A 27,030-nucleotide genomic window follows, 5' to 3' on the forward strand; every position below is an offset into this window, starting at 1 on the left:
GACAGGTAATCATGCTCGGTTTATTGAATACAAACAAAAGTAAAATCACGGTTTGTTATTACATACTCAAAGTGAATGAAGCGGGTTGGTTAAACACATTGGGTTTTCTTCAGTTAATAAGAGGTATTTTAGTTAAAATATATTTTGTGAGGAAACATCAGCATTATATAATTTAAAGTCAATGTATGTATAATCCACTGCGTTCTTCGACACACAAGAAGCGTTGTGGATGGATTTTATCTTTGATTTGAGGGCACGTCATTAGTAATCATTACACAAATATGTTTGCACAGCTGTACAGGAACATAAAATCAGCACAACACAAGACCACATTCGTATAAATAATGTAGCTGCACACAGTTAGAGCTCAGTATATTAAAACTTTACTACAATGGCAGTGTTGCCGATTTGGGTTCAATGCCACTGTTTGAGACAAGGCTCTCAAGAAAGCTGTCTCTGGCGTGGACCAATCAGTTTCAAAGACAATGCATCATCATATACTATCAGAACATGTTTTTTTTGTTTACATGTTCACCACAAGTGTCTGTGGTTAATGCAGACATGATTCCTTGCAAAAGGTTTCAGTTTGGTGTTTTAACATCTTAACACAACTGTTTTTATTGCCATAAAGGGTAACACCTATTCTTATATGTGGGTTAAATGTTGTTACATTTTGTCATTTACCGAAGTGCTCAACAAGTGGAAGGTAGCGACGATTGCGATCCACGAAAGAAAATTGAATCTCATTTGACGCACACATCTCCAAACACGATCCATCGCTCTTGTGCATCAGATAAAGAGGGCATGACGCGCACAAGTTTTTTTTACATTGGAAAAAAATATATATCTCAGTGTGGCTAAAGAAGTTGTCAATAACAGTGCATTGCAGTGACTGCACAATCTGTACAAAGTGTCAATACGAGCACCCAGTCATCGCTTCTGCTGGAGACACGGTTGGAGTCTTAAATAATGTTTGTCATTACATTTTCGTCAACAATAAGCGAACAACACTATTTCCCCAAACCGATCTCATGCCTCACTACACCACAGTAGTGATTTTAGCTTGTTGACTGTTCACCCAGTCCAACGGTATGCATTGGCACGCAACACAAAAAAACACGCGCTTCTGTAAACGGTTTGAAATACCATTGCGTGGATTAAACACTCGCATAAAGTCACCGCAAATACAACATCTAAATGTCTGCCAATCTATGACATTAATGTGGCAATCAGGAGTCGGTTGCCTTTCAGACAGTGACAAATCGGTGCTTTCAATGAAAATGTAATTGAAGGACCTTGACGTGCAGAGCTGACAGCGATTGGCGTACACCCAGCTCAGAGATGAGAATGTGAGCAAGGCACTTTTAACGCTCGTTTCATAAAGAGGGAGCAATGTTATTGGTCGTAAAAAAAAACATTTCATACCCTGTCGAGACCACGCACGTTCATGGACACACAGATTACTCGCAAAGTTACGAAGTGTTGCTCAGATGCTCTGTCTTTGTACCAAATGCCACGTGATTTTTTATTAGTGTCAACATTCAGAGCTCCGTTGACAAAAAAGAAAATAACCCATAAGCGAATCTGACAGCACCATGAATTGCCTCCCACTCGTCACGACGCAACTGATCGTCCTGCGGTGAACTGAGCTGGCATCACGAGCAGGGCAACAACTTGTGTACGGGACACAGGAGCGAGAGCAGAGGTTTGTCGACCTGTGTCAAGTTGGATTGTTATCCCCTGGCACGAGTGGGTTCCCTCCAGGCACTCCAAGTCTCCTCCAACATGACGCAGAACTTACAATGTGTATTAAAAATCAGCTAAAGTGGGACCCTCATAACACGTGCCTTGAGAATCTGCAAGGCCGTTCTTCCTGTGTAAATAACTCCTGTATTGTATTAAGTCAAGGCTGAATGTGTGTTACGCAGGAAGTCAAGGCTGAATGTGTGTTACGCTGGAAGTCAAGGCTGAATATGTGTTACGCTGGAAGTCAAGGCTGAATGTGTGTTACGGTGGAAGTTAAGGCTGAATGAATGTTACGTTGGAAGTCAAGGCTGAATGTGTGTTACGCTGGAAGTCAAGGTCGAATGTGTGTTATGTTGGAAGTCAAGGATGAATGTGTGTTACGCTGGAAGTCAAGGCTGAATGTGTGTTACGCTGGAAGTCAAGGATGAATGTGTGTTACGCTGGAAGTCAAGGCTGAATGTGTGTTATGCTGGAAGTCAAGGCTGAATGTGTGTTACGCTAGAAGTCAAGGCTGAATATGTGTTACGCTGGAAGTCAAGGCTGAATGTGTGTTACGCTAGAAGTCAAGGCTGAATGTGTGTTACGCTGGAAGTCAAGGCTGAATGTGTGTTACGCTGGAAGTCAAGGCTGAATGTGTGTTACGCTGGAAGTCAAGGCTGAATGTGTGTTACGCTGGAAGTCAAGGCTGAATGTGTGTTACGCTGGAAGTCAAGGCTGAATGTGTGTTACGCTGGAAGTCAAGGCTGAATGTGTGTTACGCTGGACGTCAAGGCTGAATGTGTGTTATGCTGGACGTCAAGGCTGAATGTGTGTTACGCTGGAAGTCAAGGCTGAATGTGTGTTACGCTGGAAGTCAAGGCTGAATGTGTGTTACGCTGGAAGTCAAGGCTGAATTTGTGTTACGCTGGAAGTCAAGGCTGAATGTGTGTTACGCTGGACGTCAAGGCTGAATGTGTGTTACGCTGGAAGTCAAGGCTGAATGTGTGTTACGCTGGAAGTCAAGGCTGAATGTGTGTTACGCTGGAAGTCAAGGCTGAATGTGTGCTGTCACTGTCCAATAGAGCTGTGTTTACGTGAGAGGACATCGGTCGGTACCAGACCCTCCGTGAGCACAGCTGACCTGATCCTGACTGAATTTTAGTTTTACTTGACCTCAGTGGTGGTGCTCATCACAAGTTGAATCAAAGCAAAACCCTGAGGGCCTCAGGCAACATCCACTATCAGCTTGAATTCATATCCTAATCACCATAAAAACCTAAATCTTGACTTAAAGTTTTCGTGACTGCAGGAATTCATATTTTTTCGGGTCTTTCGGTAAAGTCACGTAGATAGGTTCAAAGAAAATAACAAAAAAACTACGACGTTTCGATCGCAACACAAGCGGTCGTCATCAGTAGGAGAAAAAAAAAACGACGATCGCTTGTGTTGTGATCGAAACTTCGTAGTTTTTCGTTATTTTCTTTCAACCTGTCTACGTGACTTTACCGAAAGACCCAAATAAGTATATTAAAAAAAACCTATTTAACATAATAAGGGTGAATTTATCTCTCGCCTTGCTGTTGTCTGCGTCTCTATCATCTTGTGCGTTCTTTGTTGTCTACAACTCTGTTCCGTGCGCATCTTCCCCTTCTATAATCTCACGACATCTCCATATCCACTGTCCACATCTCTTCTGCCACCTCCACTCGGAGTTGATAAAAAAACGATCAGTGTTCTGCATCGGGCCCCCAACCGACCAGCAGCAGCACCACCACTGCTCGACCAAGAGAAATCCCCGTTCACCTCCACGTCAGAGTAGAGGTAGCACGCTCGCGGTCCCCACTTGGGTGGTGCGGTGAGCCCAATCCCCTACCCCCGTCTCTCATCCCAGGAGCCGCAGAGTTCGGGACTGAGCCACGTGGAGTTTCTGTAGCCCCCCTCCCTGCGTGGCGCTCTGTGCTCTGTACGGGGCTCTTATTGAAATGCAATAAAAAAACATCAAAAAGTAAAATCCTCGCTTAAGTCACGACTCTTCAACTTCAACTACATTCCCGCTTTACCTTCCCTTGTCAGAATCTTTACTAAGGCCGGAGGAATCCTATGAGCTATGAAGCTCTTTTTCACAGGTGTCCGATAGGTTTCACAGATGACCAGTGGGACATATTATTTATGTGGGACATATTATGTTCACCTTTACTTGCGGAATGAACTAGAGTCCTGAAAAGAGACGGAATCTTGTGTTAAAATGAGCTCCACTCCGTCTTTTGTTCTAAACAAAAAAAGTGGGCATTTGTTCAGAACACAATCCCAAGTGCATGCAAAGCTACGGTTGTGCATTTGCAATCGACAATGCATTGGGACGGGCACACTCACGCACACGGAACAGACAAGACGTCTTGCGCTCACGCACGTGGACGTGGCGACTTCGCGATGGCACAGGCCTGGCAATACGACGCTTAAGTGCAACAGTCACACTGTGATGGCGAGCGATACACCACGTGTCACGGCTGTTTGTTCTGCGGACGTTGCCACGAGCGTACGCAGCAGCAGCAGCAGCAGCACGCTCATTGCATCTCGTGGCTGAGTCTTTGTTGGTTTCACGCTGGGTTGAGAGTATTTGGCTGCTATAAATTTCCACGCGACAAGCCACCTCTTTGGGCTATCGTACGTGGCCAGGTCGCTTCTGAAGAAGAGCTGCAAAGCGCGCTCAAGTGCGCCTTACCTGGTACAATAGAAAAAGTTTCGTTTGAGTATCTATTCAGGTTGGGTTCAGGTTTGCTGACAGCAGCCGCTGAATACCGCTGGGATGTGCGCCGCGCTCGTGCGCATGGGGCGACGCGCGGTCACGGGGAGTCCTGGTCCACGGGCACATAGCCGGGCACCGGCCCATCCAACGGCCGCTCGGGCCCATCGTCAAGGCTGCACAGCTGTCAGGGGACACGCACACACACACAGCTCCATGGTTCCGTGCAACAAGTACGCCTCGGTAAAGGTGCAGCCCCTCTCCAATGTGTCGCTCACACTGCTGCTGGTGCAATGGCCTCCTACTAGACGGAGAGGGGTGCCCACACTTTACCCCACTGCTCGCAAACCGCTCATCGACGAACTGTGTTGTACCCGTTTATACTGCGGGGCAGGCAGAGGCACGGTGGGGGGATTTAAGAAGCTTGCACCGCTGTTTCAACTGCCGCGCCGGGAGATCCAATTGAGCCGGCCACCTCTGGATGGAAAGTCCAGCGGTCTCAAAATTACACCAGCATCTTACGGCTCAACCGCAGGTGCAATCTCGTCAATACATTACAAATATAGACGGCACATGCATACCGCCTTACTACCACAGAATAATGTGTCGTCATTTCACGTATAACTTGTCAACTAAAATGAGTTCATGGATGACCCCCGATACACCAAAATCAACAAAATCCCTTCTCCACAGCGCAAGCTTGTTCTTTGACACGTTGAATTAAGTTTAATGAAGCGATTGCCGTGTTGTGATGGCTCGCTGCAGACACGGGTTGAAAGACAGATGAGCTGCAATAGTTTCCAATTCATCCAACTAACATTGAGTTACTGAGACAGATTCGTCCCTTTGATTGCTCGCCTGGTTAGCCACTTCATGCGCAAGACAGACAATACAAACGATACGGTTAAATCAAAATAAAGAATCGTTATTTATCCATCCAATTGTGGCTCTGAATTGTTGGAACTCATCACATTTGGTGGTAGGGGGAGGGGGGAATGATTGGGGGTGAATCTTGGAGAGTGAGAACCCACCTGGGCCGTCCCTCTCTCAAGGTTCGCCTTCAGCCTGCGCAGGTCCGCCTTGATGAGGCCTGGGGGAACAACCAAGGGGGTCATGACACGAGCACGAGAACCACGACTCAGCACCTCGCGTGTGAACACACAGCGCTGTGAAGCAGCAATGCCGCAGAGATCTACACCGCCAGCCAATTAGTAAATCCTAACCTGCCAATCGCAAGCAATCAACGAGCCATCAAACAACTGTGATTGTTGAACTGGTTCACGTGCTGTGACTGTGTCGTGACCGTGCCGACGAGGTCACGGCATCTACTTAAGGACCTGGATCAGGAAGCACTTTCACTCGAGATCTGAGCTCTTGTTAACAACCTGATGATGCTGTATTTTTTTCTGTGTAATATTAAAGACACGAGTTTGTTTTGTCGCGCCGGTAAGGAGGTGATGTTCGTGTGTGTGTGTGTGTGTAGAGGATGTATCTGTGTGTGTGTGTGTAGATGACGTACCTGTGTGTGTGTGTAGATGACGTACCTGTGTGTGTGTGTGTGTAGATGACGTACCTGTGTGTGTGTAGATGACATACCTGTGTGTGTGTGTGTAGATGACGTACCTGTGTGTGTGTGTGTAGATGACGTACCTGTGTGTGTGTATAGATGACGTACATGTGTGTGTGTAGATGACGTACCTGTGTGTGTATGTAGAGGACGTACCTGTGTGTATGTGTGTAGATGACGTACCTGTGTGTGTGTGTAGATAACGTACCTGTGTGTGTGTGTAGAGGATGTACCCGTGTGTGTGTGTGTAGATGACGTACCTGTGTGTGTGTGTGTAGATGACGTACCTGTGTGTGTGTAGATGACGTACCTGTGTGTGTGTGTGTAGATGACGTACCTGTGTGTGTGTAGATGACGTACCTGCGTGTGTGTGTAGATGACGTACCTGTGTGTGTGTGTGTGTAGATGACGTACCTGTGTGTGTGTAGATGACGTACCTGTGTGTGTGTGTAGATGACGTACCTGTGTGTGTGTGTGTAGATGACGTACCTGTGTGTGTGTAGATGACGTACCTGTGAGCATAGTGCCCAGTAGGAGGCTGCAGCAAATGAAAATGTTGCCAATGAGCGGTGAGAAGTGCTTCGTGAGTTGTCCCTGCACCACTGTGAAGATCAAGCCAAACAGCTGTGAACAAAAGGCAAAATTATAGAATATTTTCATAAATTTTTGGGGTAAGGTCACGTAATGAATTAATCATTTTGTTGTTGTTGTGAAAGCCCTCCACCACCCAACATAACCCAACAAATTGGGATGTGACATAATGGACCACTTGCTTTGTTGTGATAACTTGTTTGTTGTTTGTGCCTATTGTTTTGGTGCCATTTGTAATAATGTTTATTAATTTTGTATTGTGCTTGGTAGTAGCAGCAGTAGTCAGGTTTTTATTTGCTTGGTAGTAGTGGTGGCTGTATATGGGATTTGGTCCGTGTATATAATTAATGTACCGCGTTATGGGATGCTATTAGCATGAATGACGCAATATGAAATGAAAATATTATGAATATTATTTGTAACAAATTAAATATCGTCACGCATGGTTGGTGTCCACGGCGAAATCGTTTTTGCCTCGGTACGTTGGAGAACAATTGTTACAAGCAACGTTTAGAAAGTTAGAATTATAACTGAGCTGAAACAATAACAATTGAGACGGGGTTTGCTTTCACTTGTACACCACGTGACAATGAATATTGTTGGGCTACATCAGGTGGTGGCAGACTTCATGACAAATATCTGTCCAGTTCATTGCGTGGCCTAACCCCAAAGATCAATTACGAATCTTAATGTTGGCTGTGAAAGCCTACGCGTCAGGTTAATTCGAATGTCTCCTCCAAGCACCACGGAGTGGTCCGTGTTGTCTCTGCTCCTTTGCGTGGGGTTCTGCAGCCGTCTTGAATCCATTACGGACGAGGTCGGTACCTGAGCAGCTGCATTGAGAAGCCCAGACGATGTCCCCTCTGACTCCGGGTAGGTCAGCTCAGCCGCAAACTCAAAGCCCAGTGGGATGTAGCCCGTCATGAAAAACCTAAGAAAGGAGGACGCACGCACGGCCCGTTTGAATGACTGTGCCAAATATCAATCCTGACTACAACATTCCGAGCTTCGTGCTGTCATACGCAGTGATTCTATCCACGTACCCAAGCGTTCCTCCCACACATAACACCATACAATCAGCAAATGGCAAAATATTCCGAGAAAAACCCTCCATAAAGTGAGACTTGAGACCAAAATTGAGCCTTTCATGGGTATTTACACAAGTAGTGCATTAGAGTACTTTGTCAACAGACGCCGCTGTGTACATGGGACGTTGCCCTTACATCAGCAATAAAACAGGAAATAAATGAGTGAACGATGGAAGAATGGGTAACTCACCCGAGCAATCCAGCGGTCACGAAAACCACCCAGAGGTGTCCGAGGTTCAGCGTGAATGTGAAGATGATCATCCCGGTGAAGGACAGGCAGTAAACCGCAAACGTCGTCTGCCTGGGCAACGCATCACAAACAATTTAAAGGGACCCCGTCTCCTCTCCATCTACATCTATGGATGTTGAACTTCTTTCGCACCGTACTGTAGTCCTCTGCCTAAGGGCAAGGCTTCGGCTCAAATTCCACGCTGCCGTTCTTGTGCCTTCATTTCAACGCACGCACGCTGCCCCGCTTAAAGTCATCAAACGGCATTGTGCTAATTTACTTTCACCGCACATAGAGCAGTCATCTTCACGACGCTGCATTCAGTTCTCGCTTAAACCCACTATCATCTTACGTACAATTTTGTAAGTATTGTAAGGCGCTTTATACATCTATATAAGATAAGATCCCTATTTGTCCCTTTCGAAACATCCTTCTTTCCAGAGCCTACTTCAAGACATATTTTGCTATTCTAGAGTTATGACTTCTCTCCTCCTGAGCCTGCTCTAGAACTCCCTCTTTGCTTTTTCTCTCAATCAAACCGATGTTTTTTTGTATCCGCCACAATAACCAACATCGTTCCAGTCTTTATTTTGTCTTCCGTTCCTGACCAAGTGCACGTTGCATACAACACTGTGATACACTCCACGCAGTGGACATTTTCTTGAGTTGTTGCTTACTGGCTAATCGGTGTGGATGACCGCAAGTGACCACTGAACACAACTGATGCCTCCATCAGCAGCAGCATCATCATCATCAACCTTTGTCAATCCACTGCTTGATAACGACCTTCAAAGCGATCCTACGAACCCACAATCCAACTACGGATGCCTCCATGAGTATACATTTACCGTCAAGCAGACGCGCACAATTGTAATGTTTAATTTGCATCCTATTCGCTCGCGAAGCTACCTATCCCAGGCTGGCGGCGTTACGCGCACGGGGACACTCACTTGAACTTCTTGGTTCGATCAAGCCAAACGCCGCACAGCAGAGAGCCCAACACCCCGGCCACAACGATGGTCAGCCCCACGCGACCGGCATTCACCTCTTGTCCCTGAAACGCACACCGCACAAGATAAAGACAAAGACGGCCACGGCCCGGGATAGCCATCGGGGCCGCGTTCCCGTGAAGGCCGGCACGGCATACCAGGGAGTGGGTGGCGTGGTTAAGACCACGCCACGGCCGTCCTTTTCTTCCTCGCACCGATGTGGACACACTACACCAGGTACTTATTTGAGGTTGACTCAACCTAGGGTAGGTTCGGGACCGGTTCAGATATTCGCGACTGACATAAGCCGGCTCGCTGGGTTCGTAGCGTAGCATGCTAGCCACTATGCTGCCACTCCCCTTGGCACACATGTTAGCTTGGTTACATCCCAGAGATGAATGCTGCTAGCGGAATCCAATAAGGCCAACGCAGCTCATGGTGGGAGGTGGAAGAAGCACCGCACTAGCCCTACTTTCCTATAATCCCAGTGCAGGTGGTGACATTGCACCAGGTGAATTAGTACAATCAGATGCAATGTAATTTCAAGCTACTGCTGATATCCAAGTAGCGATGTTGACGGCCGCTGGCTTGGAGTTCTTGTGAAGCGGAGCAGCACCTGATAATGGTGGATGAACATCGGGTTGAGCAGTGTGGACACGGAGTAGAAGGAGCCAGTGTTAATGCCTGCAACATGAAACAACAGAGGCAATCACGCTGCACGATAAGTATGATTATACCGATGATGACGACAATGATGATCATGACGATAAGATCATAATAATGATAATCATAATAACGATAAGGTCATCATAGATTACAGTGAGGGAAAAAAGTATTTGATGCCCTGCTGATTTTGTACGTTTGCCCACTGACAAAGAAATGATCAGTCTACAATTTTAATGGTAGGTTTATTTGAACAGTGAGAGACAGAATAACAACAACAAAATCCAGAAAAACGCATGTCAAAAATGTTATAAATTGATTTGCATTTTAATGAGGGAAATAAGTATTTGACCCCCTCTCAATCAGAAAGATTTCTGGCTCCCAGGTGAGATTAGGAGCACACTCTTAAAGGGAGTGCTCCTAATCTCAGCCTGTTACCTGTATAAAAGACACCTGTCCACAGAAGCAATTAATCAATCATATTCGAAACTCTCCACCATGGCCAAGACCAAAGAGCTCTCCAAGGATGTCAGGGACAAGATTGTAGACCGACACAACGCTGGAATGGGCTACAAAACCATTACCAAGCAGCTTGGTGAGAAGGTGACAACAGTTGGTGCGATTATTCGCAAATGGAATAAACACAAAAGAACTGTCAATCTACCTCGGCCTGGGGCTACATGCAAGATCTCACCTCGTGGAGTTGCAATGATCATGAGAACGGTGAGGAATCAGCCCAGAACTACACGGGAGGATCTTGTCAATGATCTCAAGGCAGCTGGGACCATAGTCACCAAGAAAACAATTGGTAACACACTACGCCGTGACGGACTGAAACACTGCAGCGCCCACAAGGTCCCCCTGCTCAAGAAAGCACATATACATGCCCGTCTGAAGTTTGCCAATGAACATCTGAATGATTCAGAGGACAACTGGGTGAAAGTGTTGTGGTCAGATGAGACCAAAATGGAGCTCTTTGGCATCAACTCAACTCGCCGTGTTTGGAGGAGGAATGCTGCCTATGACCCCAAGAACACCATCCCCACCGTCAAACATGGAGGTGGAAACATTCTGCTTTGGGGGTGTTTTTCTGCTAAGGGGACAGGACAACTTCACCGCATCAAAGGGACGATGGACAGGGTCATGTACCGTCAAATCTTGGGTGAGAACCTCCTTCCCTCAGCCAGGGCATTGAAAATGGGTCGTGGATGGGTATTCCAGCATGACAATGACCCAAAACACACGGCCAAGGCAACAAAGGAGTAGCTCAAGAAGAAGCACATTAAGGTCCTGGAGTGGCCTAGCCAGTCTCCAGACCTTAATCCCATAGAAAATATGTGGAAGGAGCTGAAGGTTCGAGTTGCCAAACGTCAGCCCTGAAACCTTAATGACTTGAAGAATATCTGCAAAGAGGAGTGGGACAAAATCCCTCCTGAGATGTGTGCAAACCTGGTAGCAAACTACAAGAAACATCTGACCTGTGATAGCCAACAAGGGTTTTGCCACCAAATTTGCAGAGGGGTCAAATACTTATTTCCCTCATTAAAATGCCAATCAATTTACAACATTTATGACATGCGTTTTTCTGGATTTTGTTGTTGTTATTCTGCCTCTCACTGTTCAAATAAACCTACCATTAAAATTATAGACTGATCATTTCTTTGTCAGTGGGCAAACATACAAAATCAGCAGGGGATCAAATACTTTTTTCCCTCACTGTATATTGATGTAATTAATGATGGGGATAATTATCATAATGAAGATCATGATAACGATAACACTGATGATGATCAAGATGATAAGATCATGTAAATGATCTTCATAATGATCATGGTAAGAATGATAATGATGGGGATAGTAATAATGATCATGATGACACTGATGATGATGATGACGATGATAACAAAGGCCTGACCGTGACATGTAAGGGAGCTCTGACCATACGTGATGATGAGAAGCACAAAGGCTTTGTTGGTAAGCAGCCGTTGGATCGACTGCCAGTACGAGTAATCGCTCCGTCTCTTCTGCCTGCGCATGGCCTGCGCTTGGCTTGGTGCAACGGGTGGCTCCTCCCTGAACACTGAGCACACACACAGACGGCACACGCAGAGATCTCGTGTGAAGCAAATGCAGACCCATCGATGGCATTGCTGTAAATGAGTGACCCGTCCATTAAGGGTGGCAGGGTGCACAAGCAGTTAAGCGTGACCAGAATCACAACCGTCTGCCCTTGATATCTGCAATGCTGATGACACACCATGCCAGGTGACCGTTTAAGGCTGAGCCAACCTGGGTGTAGCCCACGACAGTTTCAGGAAGCATTTGCCACTGATGATGTCCATGGCCAGCAATGACACCGGGTCGCCGGGACTTCTGCACAGGTGCACTAACCACTTCACCACTGCTTGCACACGCAAACATAAAAACAAGACGAAGATCCCCCGCATAGCCTGAACAGACTGTTGAGGCAAGCGCTGCTAACGAATAGCACCTATGATGGCCGGCACAGCACGCTCGGGGGTGGGTGGCCAGCACCAAGCCCGACCGTCTTTGTCTCCCCAGTGGCGATGTTTACACATCGCACCGGGTACTCATTTGAGGCTGAGTTAACACGAAGAGAGGCCCAAGACCGGTTCACATAATCGTCCCTGGTGTTGGCCGTGAAACGGGATCGATCTCGGGTCACCGGGTTCATCGCACAGAGCGCTAAACGCGACACGAACGCTTCCCACACACACACAGAGCACACGCGGTGTTGACGTAGTCGTGGTTCCCTCATGGCACCATGATTCCCGTGGCACCGGTCAAGTTCTGGGCCACTACCCAACAACAACAACAACAAAAGTGGCAATTGGTATAAGAACACGGAATGTGACTCAGCCGAAAATGAGGAACTTGTGAGGTGCAATCTGCATCGATGTTGAAGACAAAGCTGGTTAGGCATTATGTAGTGACCAGATCACCCCCCATTATGAACATAATAATAATGATTACGTATTTTAAGAGCACTGTTTCGATGCACTGCTGGATGAAGGTCTCTAAATGCCGTGTCAATCGTGGAAGCCGTTTGACCATACTTCACCACGATGGTCAGTGAGGGTTTGGTGAAGGCGCCACGCGGGAACAGTTCGGATGTCACCTTTGTGGCCAGGAACAAATCTCGAGACACGGCACGACGGAGAAAACCACTCACGGCAGTGGACGGTGTGGCGACACGTCGACGGAAGAGACGGCTAAAATAACCGAGTCGGGAGACGCTGAGTAGATACTCGGCGTTGTGTCCTGTCCTCGGAGAAGTGGGCGACTCAACAGGAGATGGGGACACCGCAGAGCTTTGTGAAACGGCAACGGCCACAACGCTCCGCTTCAAAGTGTAATTCCCAAGAGCGTTTGCGTGCCCGGTGCCACCCCCGTACCGAGCAGCACAATGACGAAGAGCGCGGTGGCGATGGCCGCCGTGCCGAAGAACATGACGCGGATGTGGTAGCTCAGCGCCTCCTTGTCGTCCGAGGCGGGCACCAGCATGGGCGGCAGAAGGAACCCCACTGCAACGCCAAGCTGCCGAGATGAAGCACCGGTGGGAGGTGAAACTCGACGGGCACGCTCACTCCCACCGAGTCAACACCTATGGTGTCCGGTACCATTGGTTTTGTTTCTCATCACCATCATCGTCGTCGTCCTCACAGTTAATGACCACACAGGCCCAAAAGGGATAGACATACGGGTTGCTCTCCAAAGTATTCTCGGGTTGTACCGCATGCTGTACAGTACTGTGGTTGTTTGGCGATGGCTGTGAATACAGTTCTGGATGAAGGTCCCACGAAAACTACGCAATAAAACCCAATGATCGTATGGATGAATCGGAAGAATATTTATCCTGGAGAAATCCGATGAGCTATGAAGGGTGGAAGCGTTCCGGGTGGAAGCATAGGAACCGAATGTGATTCCTGCAAGAATTGACAATAATAATTATACTCAACACTGCATGCAAAAGCCAACACCGGCAAACATTTGGCTTCTCACCATTCCCATTTTAACCCTTTCCCGGAAGATACAATAAAATAACTTTATCGGTACCGAGGCTCCCACAAGGCCATGTGTTAGGGCGTGTGGCAAAGTTTGGCATCAGCAATCGTGGAGTGCGGTCGTGTCGCGACAGTTCTCTGCAATGAGTACGAAGTCTTTAAAAACGGCGGCGCTACCACGCCTCTCTAAATAAAATTAACGCCGAGCCTCTTGCGCGTTCCGAGATTCAGGGGTGAACGGGGGGACACCACCCACTGCAATTGTCTCGGACACCCCTCACTGCAATTATCTCGGACACCCCTCACTGCAATTATCTCGGACACCCCTCACTGCAAATGTCTCGGACACCACCCACTGCAATTATCTCGGACACCACCCACTGCAATTATCTCGGACACCCACCCTGCAATTGTCTCGGACATCACCCACTGCAATTGTCTCGGACACCCCTCACTGCAATTATCTCGGACACCACCCACTGCAATTATCTCGGACACCACCCACTGCAATTGTCTCGGACACCCACCCTGCAATTATCTCGGACATCACCCACTGCAATTGTCTCGGACACCCCTCACTGCAATTATCTCGGACACCACCCACTGCAATTATCTCGGACACCACCCACTGCAAATGTCTCGGACACCACCCACTGCAATTGTCTCGGACACCCACCCTGCAATTATCTCGGACACCACCCACTGCAATTGTCTCGGACACCCACCCTGCAATTGTCTCGGACACCACCCACTGCAATTGTCTTGGACACCCCTCACTGCAATTATCTCGGACACCACCCACTGCAATTATCTCGGACACCACCCACTGCAATTGTCTCGGACACCCACCCTGCAATTATCTCGGACACCACCCACTGCAATTGTCTCGGACACCACCCTGCAATTGTCTCGGACACCACCCACTGCAATTGTCTCGGACACGGGAAATGGCTTAATGTGCACCGACCGGGGTCATACCGCACAGAATTGTGACGTCTTTGTTTTGTACTGAGTAACTCTCCCATGTGTTTTCGAGTCGTGCCGCATGCTGTTCGGCACGATGTCCGACGTTTCCCCCCACGTGCTACGGTTTCCTCATCGGAGAGCCATACGGCGCAACTGCCAAAACCAACGCAGTCATATAGAGAATTGCCACTGATTACGCATCAGATTTTAGCCGTAAGGATTTTTGTTGGCCATTATAAATTAAAAAGACCAAGCTCGTTTTAATAAGGTATATCTAATTTGTTACAGTTATCTCCATGAGGAAACGAGAACGGAATGTTAATACATAAATACAATAATGTCTGGTTGTGAGATCACACGGCTGGAATTTGTATGCCACACTTGTAAGCATAATCCTCATGACAAACCATTAACAAAGGCCCATGCCAGTTTCGAATAATTAGTTATTCATTACATTTCTCGTTAAAATCACACCAGACAGACGTCTATTAATACTGAATTATCAGCACTACCGCCTACGCACTGATTTGCGCCATTATCTAGAGAGCAGGATACTTTTCAACTCCCTTAATTAAAACAAAATATAAACCATTCACTCGGTCACGAGACACATTTATCGGGTGGGTGAAAGGGGGGGGGGTCTTGATTTGCAACGTTCTGCCAGATGTTTTTCTCTTGGCACAATAAAAACCTTCTCTTCTCCGACTGTTACGCGTGCTGCGTGTTGTTTTTGTTTCGTGCGGGAGGAAAATGTAGGGCCTGCAGAATGTACGTGCATATGAGGGTATAACGCTCATCTCCACGCTAACAAGTAAACTATATTTCTACTGCCTCTGCGTACGTGGGGGGGGAGCGGTGGTGCAGTGGTCAGCGCACTGCGCTACCGAGTTCGATTCCCGCTCACGGCCAACACCAGTGACGATTATCCGAAGTGGTCCTGAGCCTCCCGTAGGTCGACTCAGCTTAAAATGAGTACCTGGTGCGATGTGGAAACAGTGCCACTCGGGAGACAAAGGCGGTCGGGCGTGTTCTTATACTGCCTCTGCGTACGTGTGCCGTGCCGGCCTTCATAGGTGCTCGCTAACAGCGCTTGCCCCAACAGTCTGTAAGGGCTATATGGGGGATCTTTGTCTTTGTGTGCTCAGTGCGATACGGCTGATAATACTGAAGTCACCAAGCTCCACACATCGCTAACTGCAACTTGATTTTATTCAGCACCATCCGCATCTCCGCTTAACACGGTCGGCTACGTACGATGCACAAGAAGTTTAACATACGCATGCAGGGCCTCATAGTGCTTAACGTAAAATAAGCCAACTCGTAACGAACTCTTAACAAATAAAACCCTCAATGTCACCGTCCAACGGCACACGTGGTCAACGGAGGTGATACCCCCCCCCCCACAGCTATTTTCGTGTGATCTGATTATGTCGAGTAAGTCGAACCGATAACCGGTGGAGTAATCGATTACTTAAATAAATCGGTCATAGCCCGGCTGGAGTTCATAGTTTTCTCCGCGAAAGGATATTTGATCCGACGACAGAGTCACGTGGAGCCTGCAAAATCAGCTACTGTGCAGCGCGGCCACAGCAATAATAAGACCTTGAGGTCCAGCACGCGCTGTTGTAAATGTCGTGTTGACCACAACGGAATTACAGGACACTTGCAACTGGGGTCACTAAGCATGCAGACAACGTCCATAATGAATAACCCGAGGTCAACCTCCGGGTCAATGTGTTTTAGGTTAAAACAACAAGTCGCTGATAGACAAGCGGGCAGAGGGATGGGCGCAAAGTTGACTGAAAACATTCATATCTGCTTAATCATGTGGCTCACTGCAAACGGCAAGCTAAGGGCTTGGCTAGGGTTAACGTGCGTGAGGCTCAGTGAGACAAACTTTGCCTTCGTGTATTGTACGATGTGTGATGAATAAGGCTGCATGTCCGTTGTATTTCCAAAGCAGACAGTGCTCTAAGAGTGTACAAATTCACACAAAAAAGATAAATCTTCATATGTATATATACAATATATACATCAAGGGATTACGCTGGCAGTAGTGCAGTGGTGTCTGGGTGTCTCACGGTACCCATAAGGGGCAACCCATGGCGTAGCACTGGGCAACCACTTTGGAGAGCTTGGATTCAAATTCAGGATGCCACCCACAATTAACAAGACCCTCATGTACACAGCCTAGGACTAAACCAACCGGAATAACCTCAATCTCGTTGGATCTTGGAAGGGTTGAGCCTGCTAGGTGACTGGATGGGTGATCCACACACAACAGTTTTCACGCATGTGGGGCGACGTGGTGGGTCTATAGAGGGCGCTAGAGCATATTTCCATTCTATATTTCTGCCCTTCCACATCTTTGTTCCCAGCCATCAACCATGCAGCCAACACTGACCAGCATGGCTAAATATGGCCAAACAACTCGCACTGCTCGCAAGGTGTGGGCAGACCCTAATTCGGCCGTTGATTGCAAAAAGGACTATATATGTGCACACATTGAACTTCAATGGAATAGAGACAAGGCGAGAATATAAAAACTCTGGATTCCGACATCTAAAGAAATCGGGGGCATTTTCGGGTAATTTTGGTCAAAGGCGGGTAATTATACCGTGTGAGTGCACAAACGCATAGGTGGTGACCCGATGTGCCAATAACAAAAAACGTGTCCGAGGTGAGAACTCGCCTGGTTGCCGAAGACTCCAATGGAGCATGCGGTGGAGACCTCCCCGGAGCCGAACCAGACGGAGGCGATGCGAGACGGGAGGCCCAGGATGAAGACCTGGGCAATGGCGCACGTGAGCTGGCCGAACACGGTGACGCCGAACAGATGCGGCCTCACGCTGGCCGTCTTCACCCACGCGCCCACGCAGTTCAGGAACGAGCCGAGCAGCGCCACGAGGCGCAGGCCGCGGGTGTCCAGGAGCCACGCGGACGGGAAGATGAGCGGGATGTAGCAGAGCATGTAGACCATGGACAGCCAGTCCACGTCCGTGGTGCTCACGTCGTAGTAGCTGCCGGGCCGACGTTGCAACGACGGGGACGTCATCGCAATCAACGACATCATCATTATCATGAACTAAACTCGAAACGAAACTATTTTTATTTTACCAGGTAAGGCCCACTGAGCTATGTAGAAGCGACCTGGCCACAAATGTAGAAGCGACCTGGCCACAAATGACAGCTCAACGGAGTGGTTTATTGCGTGAAAATGTAAAGCAGCCAAATACTCTAAACGCGTGATGTTGATTTTAAATGTCGAGGAAAAATCCGGAGGACCCGGAGAAAAATCCACGCGACCACGGGGAGGGAGACACGCAAACTCCAGATATACAGGTGTCAGGGTCGGGATCGAACCCACAACATCTGTGTACCAGACGATGTGGTTAACATCTCGCTCCCGTGGTGCCCATCATCAGCCCCGTAGCGTCGGAGGGGGTACAGGGGGCTGAGCAACTCTGCCTTGCTAATAGCTCAGCCCTCCCTTTTCAAGTATTCCAATTAACCTGAGTAAGCTGGTTAATGCTTTGGCCAACGTTGCTCATGTTGAGACTTTGATCTTTAGATGACAGTCGAATACCAATCAAGCACATCAAAGTGGTCACAGCAATTAGCATGTGAGCTGCTCGTTCAATAACCCATTACCAGTTGAATTACCCAAAAGTGTGCGCCCATTCGGTGGCAAACATTCACGGGATGCCACACAGTAAGCAGGATGCAGGTCTGTTGTACCTTGTCAGCCTGATGCCGACTTTGAGGCAATGCATTTTTTGTTGCATGAAATATGAATCCCTCGGTATGAGCTGCAGACTAAAATGAGTGGCAGAGCACTTAGTAGAAACATCCAGGCTCTCCAGTTACATAAAATTTAACAAATCAACTTCCAGCCTTCTATTTGGAAAAAAAAAACTTTCAAGGGTTTATTTACTTAGTTGACACACAGGGTGGGATAGCAATTGGCCTTCCAGGAAACCTGAGAAGACTTTCAGACTGCTTCACATAGTGACACGCTCGAGACCAAACGGCAGGCTGACATCAATGGGAAGGTCACAAAACGTGGAGAGAGGTAGTAAGCGCTGCGGCAACGATAGTGCACGGCCCGCTCCCAACTCGTGCCACGCTGTTAATGTCCCATCCTGTATTGTGATGTCAGCAAGGCGCTGTCAGATTCATTGTCTTTACCCTTGGCTAGTTGCGCTGGTTAGATCAACAGGGGGTCGCAGCGTGAATGTTGAGGCAAATCAGATGGGTGAGCCGAGACACATGCCTACGTACGGGGTGAAAAAAGTTCAACGTACATCAGAATATGTATTTATACTGGAGGAATCTGATGAGCTATAAAGCTATTTTTTTTACATACGTCCAGTAGCTTTCACAGATACATACATTCCACCTACAAATCGCACCACTCCAAGGAGTCAAACATATGCAACTAATTGTGGTTAGCCCAAATAAAATGTCGCTGACAGTGCTGGATAATTAATTATTATAAACTACTGTACAATAATACGATTTTAGGACCCATTGTAAATGCACTGCTGTCCAATGTTGCAGGAAACATAATCTGTGACAGGATGTTGATGCAGCATGTTGCTGTTATAGATTCCAAGGCAGCATTTAAATATAGAATCAAGGCAGCAGCACTGCTTTATACTTCAGTACTGCTGTATACTTCACTACTCTGCTGTATACTTCAGTACTCTGCTGTATACTTCACTACTCTGCTGTATACTTCAGTACACTGCTGTATACTTCAGCACTGCTGTATACTTCAGTACACAGCTGTATACTTCAGCACTGCTGTATACTTCAGCACTGCTTTATACTTCAGCACTGCTGTATACTTCAGCACTGCTGTATACTTCACTACTCTGCTGTATACTTCACTACTCTGCTGTATACTTCAGTACTCTGCTGTATACTTCAGCACTGCTGTATACTTCAGTACTGCTGTATACTTCAGTACTCTGCTGTATACTTCAGTACTGCTGTATACTTCAGTACTCTGCTGTATACTTCAGTACTCTGCTGTATACTTCAGTACTCTGCTGTATACTTCAGTACACTGCTGTATACTTCAGCACTGCTGTATACTTCAGTACACAGCTGTATACTTCAGCACTCTGCTGTATACTTCAGCACTGCTGTATACTTCAGTACTCTGCTGTATACTTCAGTACTGCTGTATACTTCAGCACTGCTGTATACTTCAGCACTCTGCTGTATACTTCAGTACTGCTGTATACTTCAGCACTGCTGTATACTTCAGTACTCTGCTGTATACTTCAGCACTGCTGTATACTTCAGTACTCTGCTGTATACTTCAGCACTGCTGTATACTTCACTACTCTGCTGTATACTTCAGCACTGCTGTATACTTCAGCACTCTGCTGTATACTTCAGTACTCTGCTGTATACTTCACTACTCTGCTGTATACTTCAGCACTCTGCTGTATACTTCAGTACTCTGCTGTATACTTCAGTACTCTGCTGTATACTTCAGCACTGCTGTATACTTCAGTACTCTGCTGTATACTTCAGTACTGCTGTATACTTCAGCACTGCTGTATACTTCACTACTCTGCTGTATACTTCAGCACTCTGCTGTATACTTCAGTACTCTGCTGTATACTTCAGCACTGCTGTATACTTCAGCACTGCTGTATACTTCAGTACTCTGCTGTATACTTCAGTACTCTGCTGTATACTTCAGTACTCTGCTGTATACTTCAGTACTGCTGTATGTACGGTACGTTTTGTGTGTGTGCAGAGTATGGAATGGGCAAGAAGTTCCGACACCCCTGTCTTATGAAGCTATTATGGACCCATGGAGGTTATCTTGCACGTAGAACGTGCACATCATGGTGTCTATTGCACTACGGTTGGAGGAGGCTACCAGAAATGTGAGCCATTGCCACACGAGCACACAGACAATGTGTTGTCATGTAATCATCGGTCATGGTGTAAACAAAACAAATATTCTCAATTGCTTAGCTCTCAAATTATTGCCAGAGGAACTGTCAAGGGTGGTCCAGATGTATCGTGACTCCATTTAATTCTGTACAAATTAATATATTTTTTTTACAGAAATGAATAAGCAAAGAAAACATGTCAGGGGTCGATTAATTTGGGGGGGGGGGGTCACATGACATCTGGACCACCCTGAACATACATGCTACTGTGAACGTTTTCATTTGCAATGTAGAAAAATCACTCGGCTGGAATGGAAGAGGGAGCTGCGATGACTCACAACGACGATGAGGAGTTATTCCTCACCGCCGCTGGGATAAAGAGGTGCAGCAGCGGCAAGGTTCATGCACGAATGAGGCATTCCAACATCGATGGCCATTGTGCATCACTTAGGCTGGACAGAGAGACAACGGGGCTCTAACGATAAGTATTGGCAGGTAACAAGCGGCCGGGGTAATTAAGGTGAGTGGAATTCAGAGACAGGATTGGATGGGGCGCATCGCGAGAGGCAGCAGCTTGCTAGAAGGTATGATGAGGGCGGATGAAGGGAAAGCAGATTGGGGAACAGGCCATAAATGTCCAGATAGCAAGAGAGATATAAATAAATGTACAGCCGTTTGTCAATGCACCCATGGATGACGGCCACCCCATCTCGGTCATAAGGGTTGTTAGGATATACTTTTACCATGCTGGTGAGTGCGGGGTGGTGAAGGGAGGGCCGCTTCAGATGTCACTAGCCACTGATGGTAGCCTCGGCACGGAATTGAACTCGGGTCGTTGGGTTCACAGAACCGTGCACAAAGCCACTTCGTTACCGTTCCACAGATGCAGGAGTGCAAACACAGGCAGGATTGAAGTTGGAAGGGGAGATCACCGTAAAGAAGTGGCAGAATTATGGACAAGCCACTTAAAAGTGGAACCAGCCCAGAGGCTGAATACCAAATGAAACTGGAGCCAGCCAACAGGCTAAGCAGAGGGAGGCCATCACTGCAAATCTTGAAAACAGTACTGTGTGGTGCTGATGGTCGTCACCTGCGTGTGAATCACTCCTGGTAACAAACTAAAGTGCAGTACAGCAACTAGAATGGGGTTGACACCTGGCAGGGTTTGGCCCGGACACTTCAGGAATTGGGTGACAAGCAACTCATGAGTACCAAGATCTGGTACGGGTATTGCATTGAACTTCATTAGAATACCGTGGACAGGTGCTGCTCCTGAGCCTCACGCGCCTCTTCAAGGACTGCTTCGCGACGTTGTTTATTAAGGACCACCGTCTAGTATTCACGTGGCATTGCGGCTCTTGAAATATTGAGGGTTTTTTTTACCGAATTCGAAAAAATGGCTCTTTTTGTTATTTTGGTTGCCGATCCCTGCCCTAGGCTGACCAAATGTGTCTGGATTTGGTCTGTGGTTAAAGGTGGCGACTCGAAAAAAGTAGCGTTCTACATGAACTCTGTGCTGACTTGGCATGCATGCAACAGGCACAACGCCTTTGTACCTACTCTTTCCAAGCACAAGTGACGTCTGTCAATGAGTGAATCAATGACTCGTATTTAGCCCACTGAGAGGAACGTGTATTTGGCACGGGGTAGCAGTAGCTGGCTGGCTGCATTCGCATGCAGAGACACAATCTGTAGAACAGTGTTCTTCACTGATTTTCAGAGGGGGGCCACTTCGCCGATAAGACATTACCAGTGTGAGGGCCGCCACACGTTTGAAACCAGTGGGGGGGGGGTTGACAGCAGCAAGATGACGATGATGGGGATGTTTTCACTCTTTCTGTATTTCATATTCTTAGCTCTTTCGGTAAAGTCACGTTGAAGGGAAACAATAAAATATATAAAACAATTGTTATATATATATATTTTTATTGTTTTATATATATTTTATTGTTTCCCTTCAACGTGACTTTACCGAAAGAGCTAAGAATATGAATTACTGCAGTCACGAAAGCTTTAAATCAAAATTATTTCTGTATTGTCGCACTAAAGGAATGCAGAACACTGCCATAGAATGTCCCTGGTTCTTGAAAGGCTGAGCTCCTGCCATGGTACAAGGGGCAGCAGAGGTGGTCGGTTCGTTCTCCTGCCGTGGCAAGTTCATGTCGTAGACCACCCGGCTCTTGGCCACCCAATAATATAAATGGATCGGCAAGTCAGCATGGAAGAGTAGGCCAAATATCCTCAAGACGGGCTGTCCAGAGCTCCCAATTAATGGAGGCTCTTCTGCCAACAGTGGTGTGTGCAAGCAGTTGCAGGGCCCGTACCTTTATCTTTGTAAAAGACTACGGCTCAGGATAAGTTGAGCGGGAAAACTGTTAGAAGTTGATTCAAATTTTTTAACTGAAATGAAATACGAGCTGTATGTTACCAGCACCAGTGGGTGACTTCATCGCAACTTAAATTGTGTTGCGACAGATGTAAATGATACGTTTAGAGAAAATGATCACTCAAGTTGGTTTGTACAAGTGGCCACGTGACATTATATACACACTTAGACCTCGCTTAGAGATCAAGACGCGTTCCTGGAGGAGTGAGTGCCAATCGATCGCCGCTAAGAGGGGTCGTCATCCCGTTGTACATATGGGGATGCATTCCCTATCGCGGTTTTTCTTACTTATGCGCAATATGAGGGTTTAATTGGGGTATCGGTAATATAACTACCAATAATACAGATTATAAACATCCTACATAATGTTTATAATCTCATTAGCCTACATACTGTGTACACAGTATGTAACCTACGCTACTGTGTATGTAGCCTACATACTGTGCATGTAGGCTAAATATTGTGTATGTAGGCTAAATACTGTGTATGTAGGTTACATACTGTTTATGTAGGCTACATACTGTGCATGTAGGCTAAATATTGTGTATGTAGGCTAAATACTGTGTATGTAGGTTACATACTGTTTATGTAGGCTACATACTGTGTATGTAGGCTACATACTGTGTATGTAGGTTACATACTGTGTATGTAGGCTACATACTGTGTATGTAGGCTACATACACAGTATGTAGGCTACATACTGTGTATGTAGGCTAATGTTTACCATCTGAATGCTAGCGAGTAGTGCCTACGAAAGCCGGTACGGCACACGAGGTGGGTGGCCAGCACGACGCCCGGCCGCCTTTGTCTCCCCAGTGGCGATGTTTACACACCGCAGCAGGTACTCATTAGAGGCTGAGTTGACCTAGGGGAGGCCCAGGACCAGTTCAGATAATCGTCGCTGGGGTGTTGGTGGTGGCCGTGAGCGGGAACGAATTCGGATCACCGGGTTCATTGTGCAACGCGCGCCAACCGCTGCACCACCGCTCTCTACTGGCGCTCACGCAGACACACATCATGTGTGTGTGTGAGCACACGTGTGTGTCTGTGTGTGTGAGCACACACACACATACACACACACATCATGTGTGTGTTTGAGCACACAACGTGTGTGTGTGTCTGTGTGTGTGAGCACACACACATCATGTGTGTGTATGTGTGAGCACACACACAACGTGTGTGTGCACACACATGATGTGTGAGCACACACACGTCATGTGTGCGTGCGTGTGAGCAGTGAGCACGCATCACGTGGAATTGTAGGAACTAATCGACTTACTATTCACCATTCATAGGCAGTACGTTAACGATTAAATTAAATGCTCTTCATCACGACCGGCAGAATGACCCAGCGAACAACAACACGTGGTGGTGGTGGCGGCGGCATCATCGATCGCAGGCGGACACGTGCGAGACGCCCGACTCGGACGATCGAATTATCCCCGCATCGTCACTACGTGGGTAGAGGCGCGCCGTGAACCAGCGCGGCGGTGAAGTATGGTCACAAAGACAAAGGTCCCCCGTATAGCCTTAACGGACTGTAGGGACAAGTGCTGTTGAAGTATGGTCACGGCACGACTCTCGCCCGCCCGCCCGCCCGCTGCTCACCCGGCGAAGATGTTGTTGATGATGCCGTATTGTATCCATTGGAAGGCGCTCGTGAGCGAGTAGGCGCTGAACACGAAGACGATGACCCAGCGACGCCGGAAGAGCCGCGTCTCGCCGAGCCCCGACACGTCCCGGCTCGGCGAGGGATCACAGCGATCCGAGTTCCCGGCGGCACCGTCCCCACCATAATCACCACCACCACCATAATCACCACCACCACCATAATCACCACCACCACCATAATCACCACCACCAGCAGCAGCAGTGGTAGCGGCGGCTCCTTCAACACCATCGCCGGATGGCTCCTTTTGTTTCATTCTCCCGACTATTCTGCCGCCGCCGCCGCAAGGCTGTCAGTGTGTGCGATGTTGGCTGACTGTCAGTGTGTGTGTGTGATGTTGGCTCTGTGTGTGTTTGATGTTGGCTGACTGTCAGTGTGTGTGATGTTGGCTGACTGTCAGTGTGTGTGTGTGATGTTGGCTCTGTGTGTGTTTGATGTTGGCTGTCTGTGTGTGATGTTGGCTGTGTGTCTGTGTTTGTGAGATGTTAGCTGTGTGTCTGTGTGTGTGATGTTGGCTGACTGTGTGTGTGTGAAATGTTGACTGTGTGTGTGAAATGTTGGCTGACTGTGTGTGTGAAATGTTGGCTGACTGTGTGTGAGATGTTAGCTGTGTGTCTGTGTGAGATGTTGACTGTGTGTCTGTGTGAGATGTTGACTGTGTGAGATGTTGACTGTGTGTGTGAGATGTTGACTGTGTGAGATGTTGACTGTGTGTCTGTGTGAGATGTTGACTGTGTGTGTGAGATGTTAGCTGTGTGTCTGTGTGAGATGTTGACTGTGTCTGTGTGAGATGTTGGCTGTGTGTCTGTGTGAGATGTTGACTGTGTGTCTGTGTGAGATGTTGGCTGTGTGTCTGTGTGAGATGTTGACTGTGTGTCTGTGTGAGATGTTGTCTGTGTGTCTGTGTGTGTGAGATGTTGACTGTGTGTGAGATGTTGACTGACTGTGTGTCTGTGTGAGATGTTGATGGTGGGGGGGGTGATGTCTGTCACACAGCAGCTGTGGCCTGGCTCACTATTTTACTTTCACGTTGTGGCTTGTTTTAAAGAATTGCACTACACGCAGGCAGCGGTACGCTTACGAATGTAAATTACAATTAAAAGGTCGTATTATTATTATCGATTACGGCACTGTCGGATTAAATACCGCGTAAACTACCGATATATATTGAAAGCATCTTGATTCACATGACAGCTGCGTGCCCGCTGCAATAGTCGCAAAACTCCGAGTCGGTCGTCAATAATAAATAATGTTGGCACTTTTTAAATACCGTGTAGCCCTCACTCTGAGAGAGGGACGTCCTCTCCTCGTCCCACGTGACGATGGTGGGGAGAGTTAATGGGAGCGGTTTTCGCAATTGCCCGTGTCAACACACACACACACACGGCCGCTTTATCTGAGCCCACAAGCTTTGCTCGAGTGATAATCTCTAAATCATCATCATCATCATTATTGTTACCAGCAGCAGAAAACGCGTAGCGGGCAGTTGTCCATAGTCCGAACCACGTGTCCCGCCCGCCGATACAGACGACCACGACCACAAGATAAGCGACAATGATTCATGCTGTGTACTCTTCGATAACTTTATACTGTTTATAAACGGTTAATGAAACCCTTGGCCTACGTATGACAGGATCGGTCCGCAGACGCCGTCTGAATGGAGAACACTAACTCTTAACAGACTTGCTCTGCGGTTTAAAATAATTATATCATTACTATTGTTTTTTTTTAAACAGAGGCACAGAGGCGTGCATTCAGGCACACATTACCGCGTGACTTTTAGACAAGAGAAGCTAGGGCCAGGGGCAGCTGACACTGCCAGATGACCAAATACCACACGGTACACCCAAACCCCCGAAGCACAAACACACACAGCGGCCACCAACCGCGAGCTCTTATCAACAACGCAAGCCTTCAAACCCTGCCCGCACAGCTAGCACGTGTTCCGTCCAGGTCACTCTCCACGTGGCTTACACAGTTCGTCATCTTACAGCGATGATGCGTGGGGAGGGTCGGGGCGTTCTTGGCACATCCTCATAGCGAGGATATGTTGCTTCCAGTTGCGCATTGTGTTTTATATACACTGCTGTAACCGTTATCATACAGTGTACGAGGTTCTTTAGTGCTGTTGCATTGCCCCCAGGGGAAGCCTTTTATTTTGCTTCCAAACTTGTTTTGGGGAAGATTTGTGCCGAACGTGTGTTGAACTTCTTTCGCACCGTACGTAGCCTACCGTGCTAATCGGAGGTGCGAGAGAAGGACAAAAAAACGGATCACAAGCAGTTCTAAATAAATTAGTTTTCAATCTGCATGATTTAAATGTGCATAGCTCCAGTGGCTTCCTAAAATCGAAAGGAAGAGCGTTTCGGAAGGGCATCTGAAAGCGCGCGATGCAGTGGCCGTCTTTGATGGTTCGCCAAAAGCCGCTGCGAGGATGACGGAGGTCGCGTGACGGGTTCATGCTCCTCGGC

The 27,030-nt window shown here is 47.5% G+C and overlaps 1 protein-coding gene across 2 annotated transcripts; it reads right to left on the reverse strand.

Annotated features, from left to right (window-relative positions):
• Nucleotides 1-26,509, reverse strand: LOC116948281 (choline/ethanolamine transporter flvcr2a-like). 2 transcript variants are annotated; one of them, XM_032964797.2, is made up of 11 exons: nucleotides 24,499-26,509; nucleotides 17,279-17,606; nucleotides 13,012-13,153; nucleotides 11,535-11,675; nucleotides 9,549-9,616; nucleotides 8,894-8,997; nucleotides 7,905-8,015; nucleotides 7,452-7,557; nucleotides 6,548-6,659; nucleotides 5,500-5,558; nucleotides 1-4,652 (listed from the first exon to the last, which is right to left on the reverse strand). In XM_032964797.2, the coding sequence occupies exons 1-11, from the start codon at nucleotides 24,813-24,815 to the stop codon at nucleotides 4,569-4,571; spliced, it is 1,572 nt and encodes a 523-aa protein (XP_032820688.2). In that variant the 5' UTR covers nucleotides 24,816-26,509; the 3' UTR covers nucleotides 1-4,568. The 2 variants fall into 2 exon arrangements, with proteins under 2 accessions (XP_032820688.2, XP_032820689.1); XM_032964798.2 differs by having other exon boundaries at nucleotides 17,279-17,374; nucleotides 24,499-24,676.
• Nucleotides 26,510-27,030: the final 521 nt, after the last annotated feature.

This window comes from Petromyzon marinus, chromosome 33 (assembly GCF_048934315.1).
Source record: "Petromyzon marinus isolate PM22_M1 ecotype Great Lakes invasive population chromosome 33, UKy_Petmar_22M1.pri1.0, whole genome shotgun sequence".
Taxonomy (NCBI): Eukaryota; Metazoa; Chordata; class Hyperoartia; order Petromyzontiformes; family Petromyzontidae; genus Petromyzon; species Petromyzon marinus.

Excerpts from the sequence above, each read along its gene's own strand:
- LOC116948281 (XM_032964797.2), bottom strand. The coding sequence starts at position 24,815 with ATGAAACAAAAGGAGCCATCCGGCGATGGTGTTGAAGGAGCCGCCGCT. Across the intron at positions 8,016-8,893 it reads GATCGAACCAAGAAGTTCAA|GCAGACGACGTTTGCGGTTT; the intron begins GTGAGTGTCCCC and ends TGCGTTGCCCAG. Across the intron at positions 4,653-5,499 it reads TTGAGAGAGGGACGGCCCAG|CTGTGCAGCCTTGACGATGG; the intron begins GTGGGTTCTCAC and ends GTCCCCTGACAG.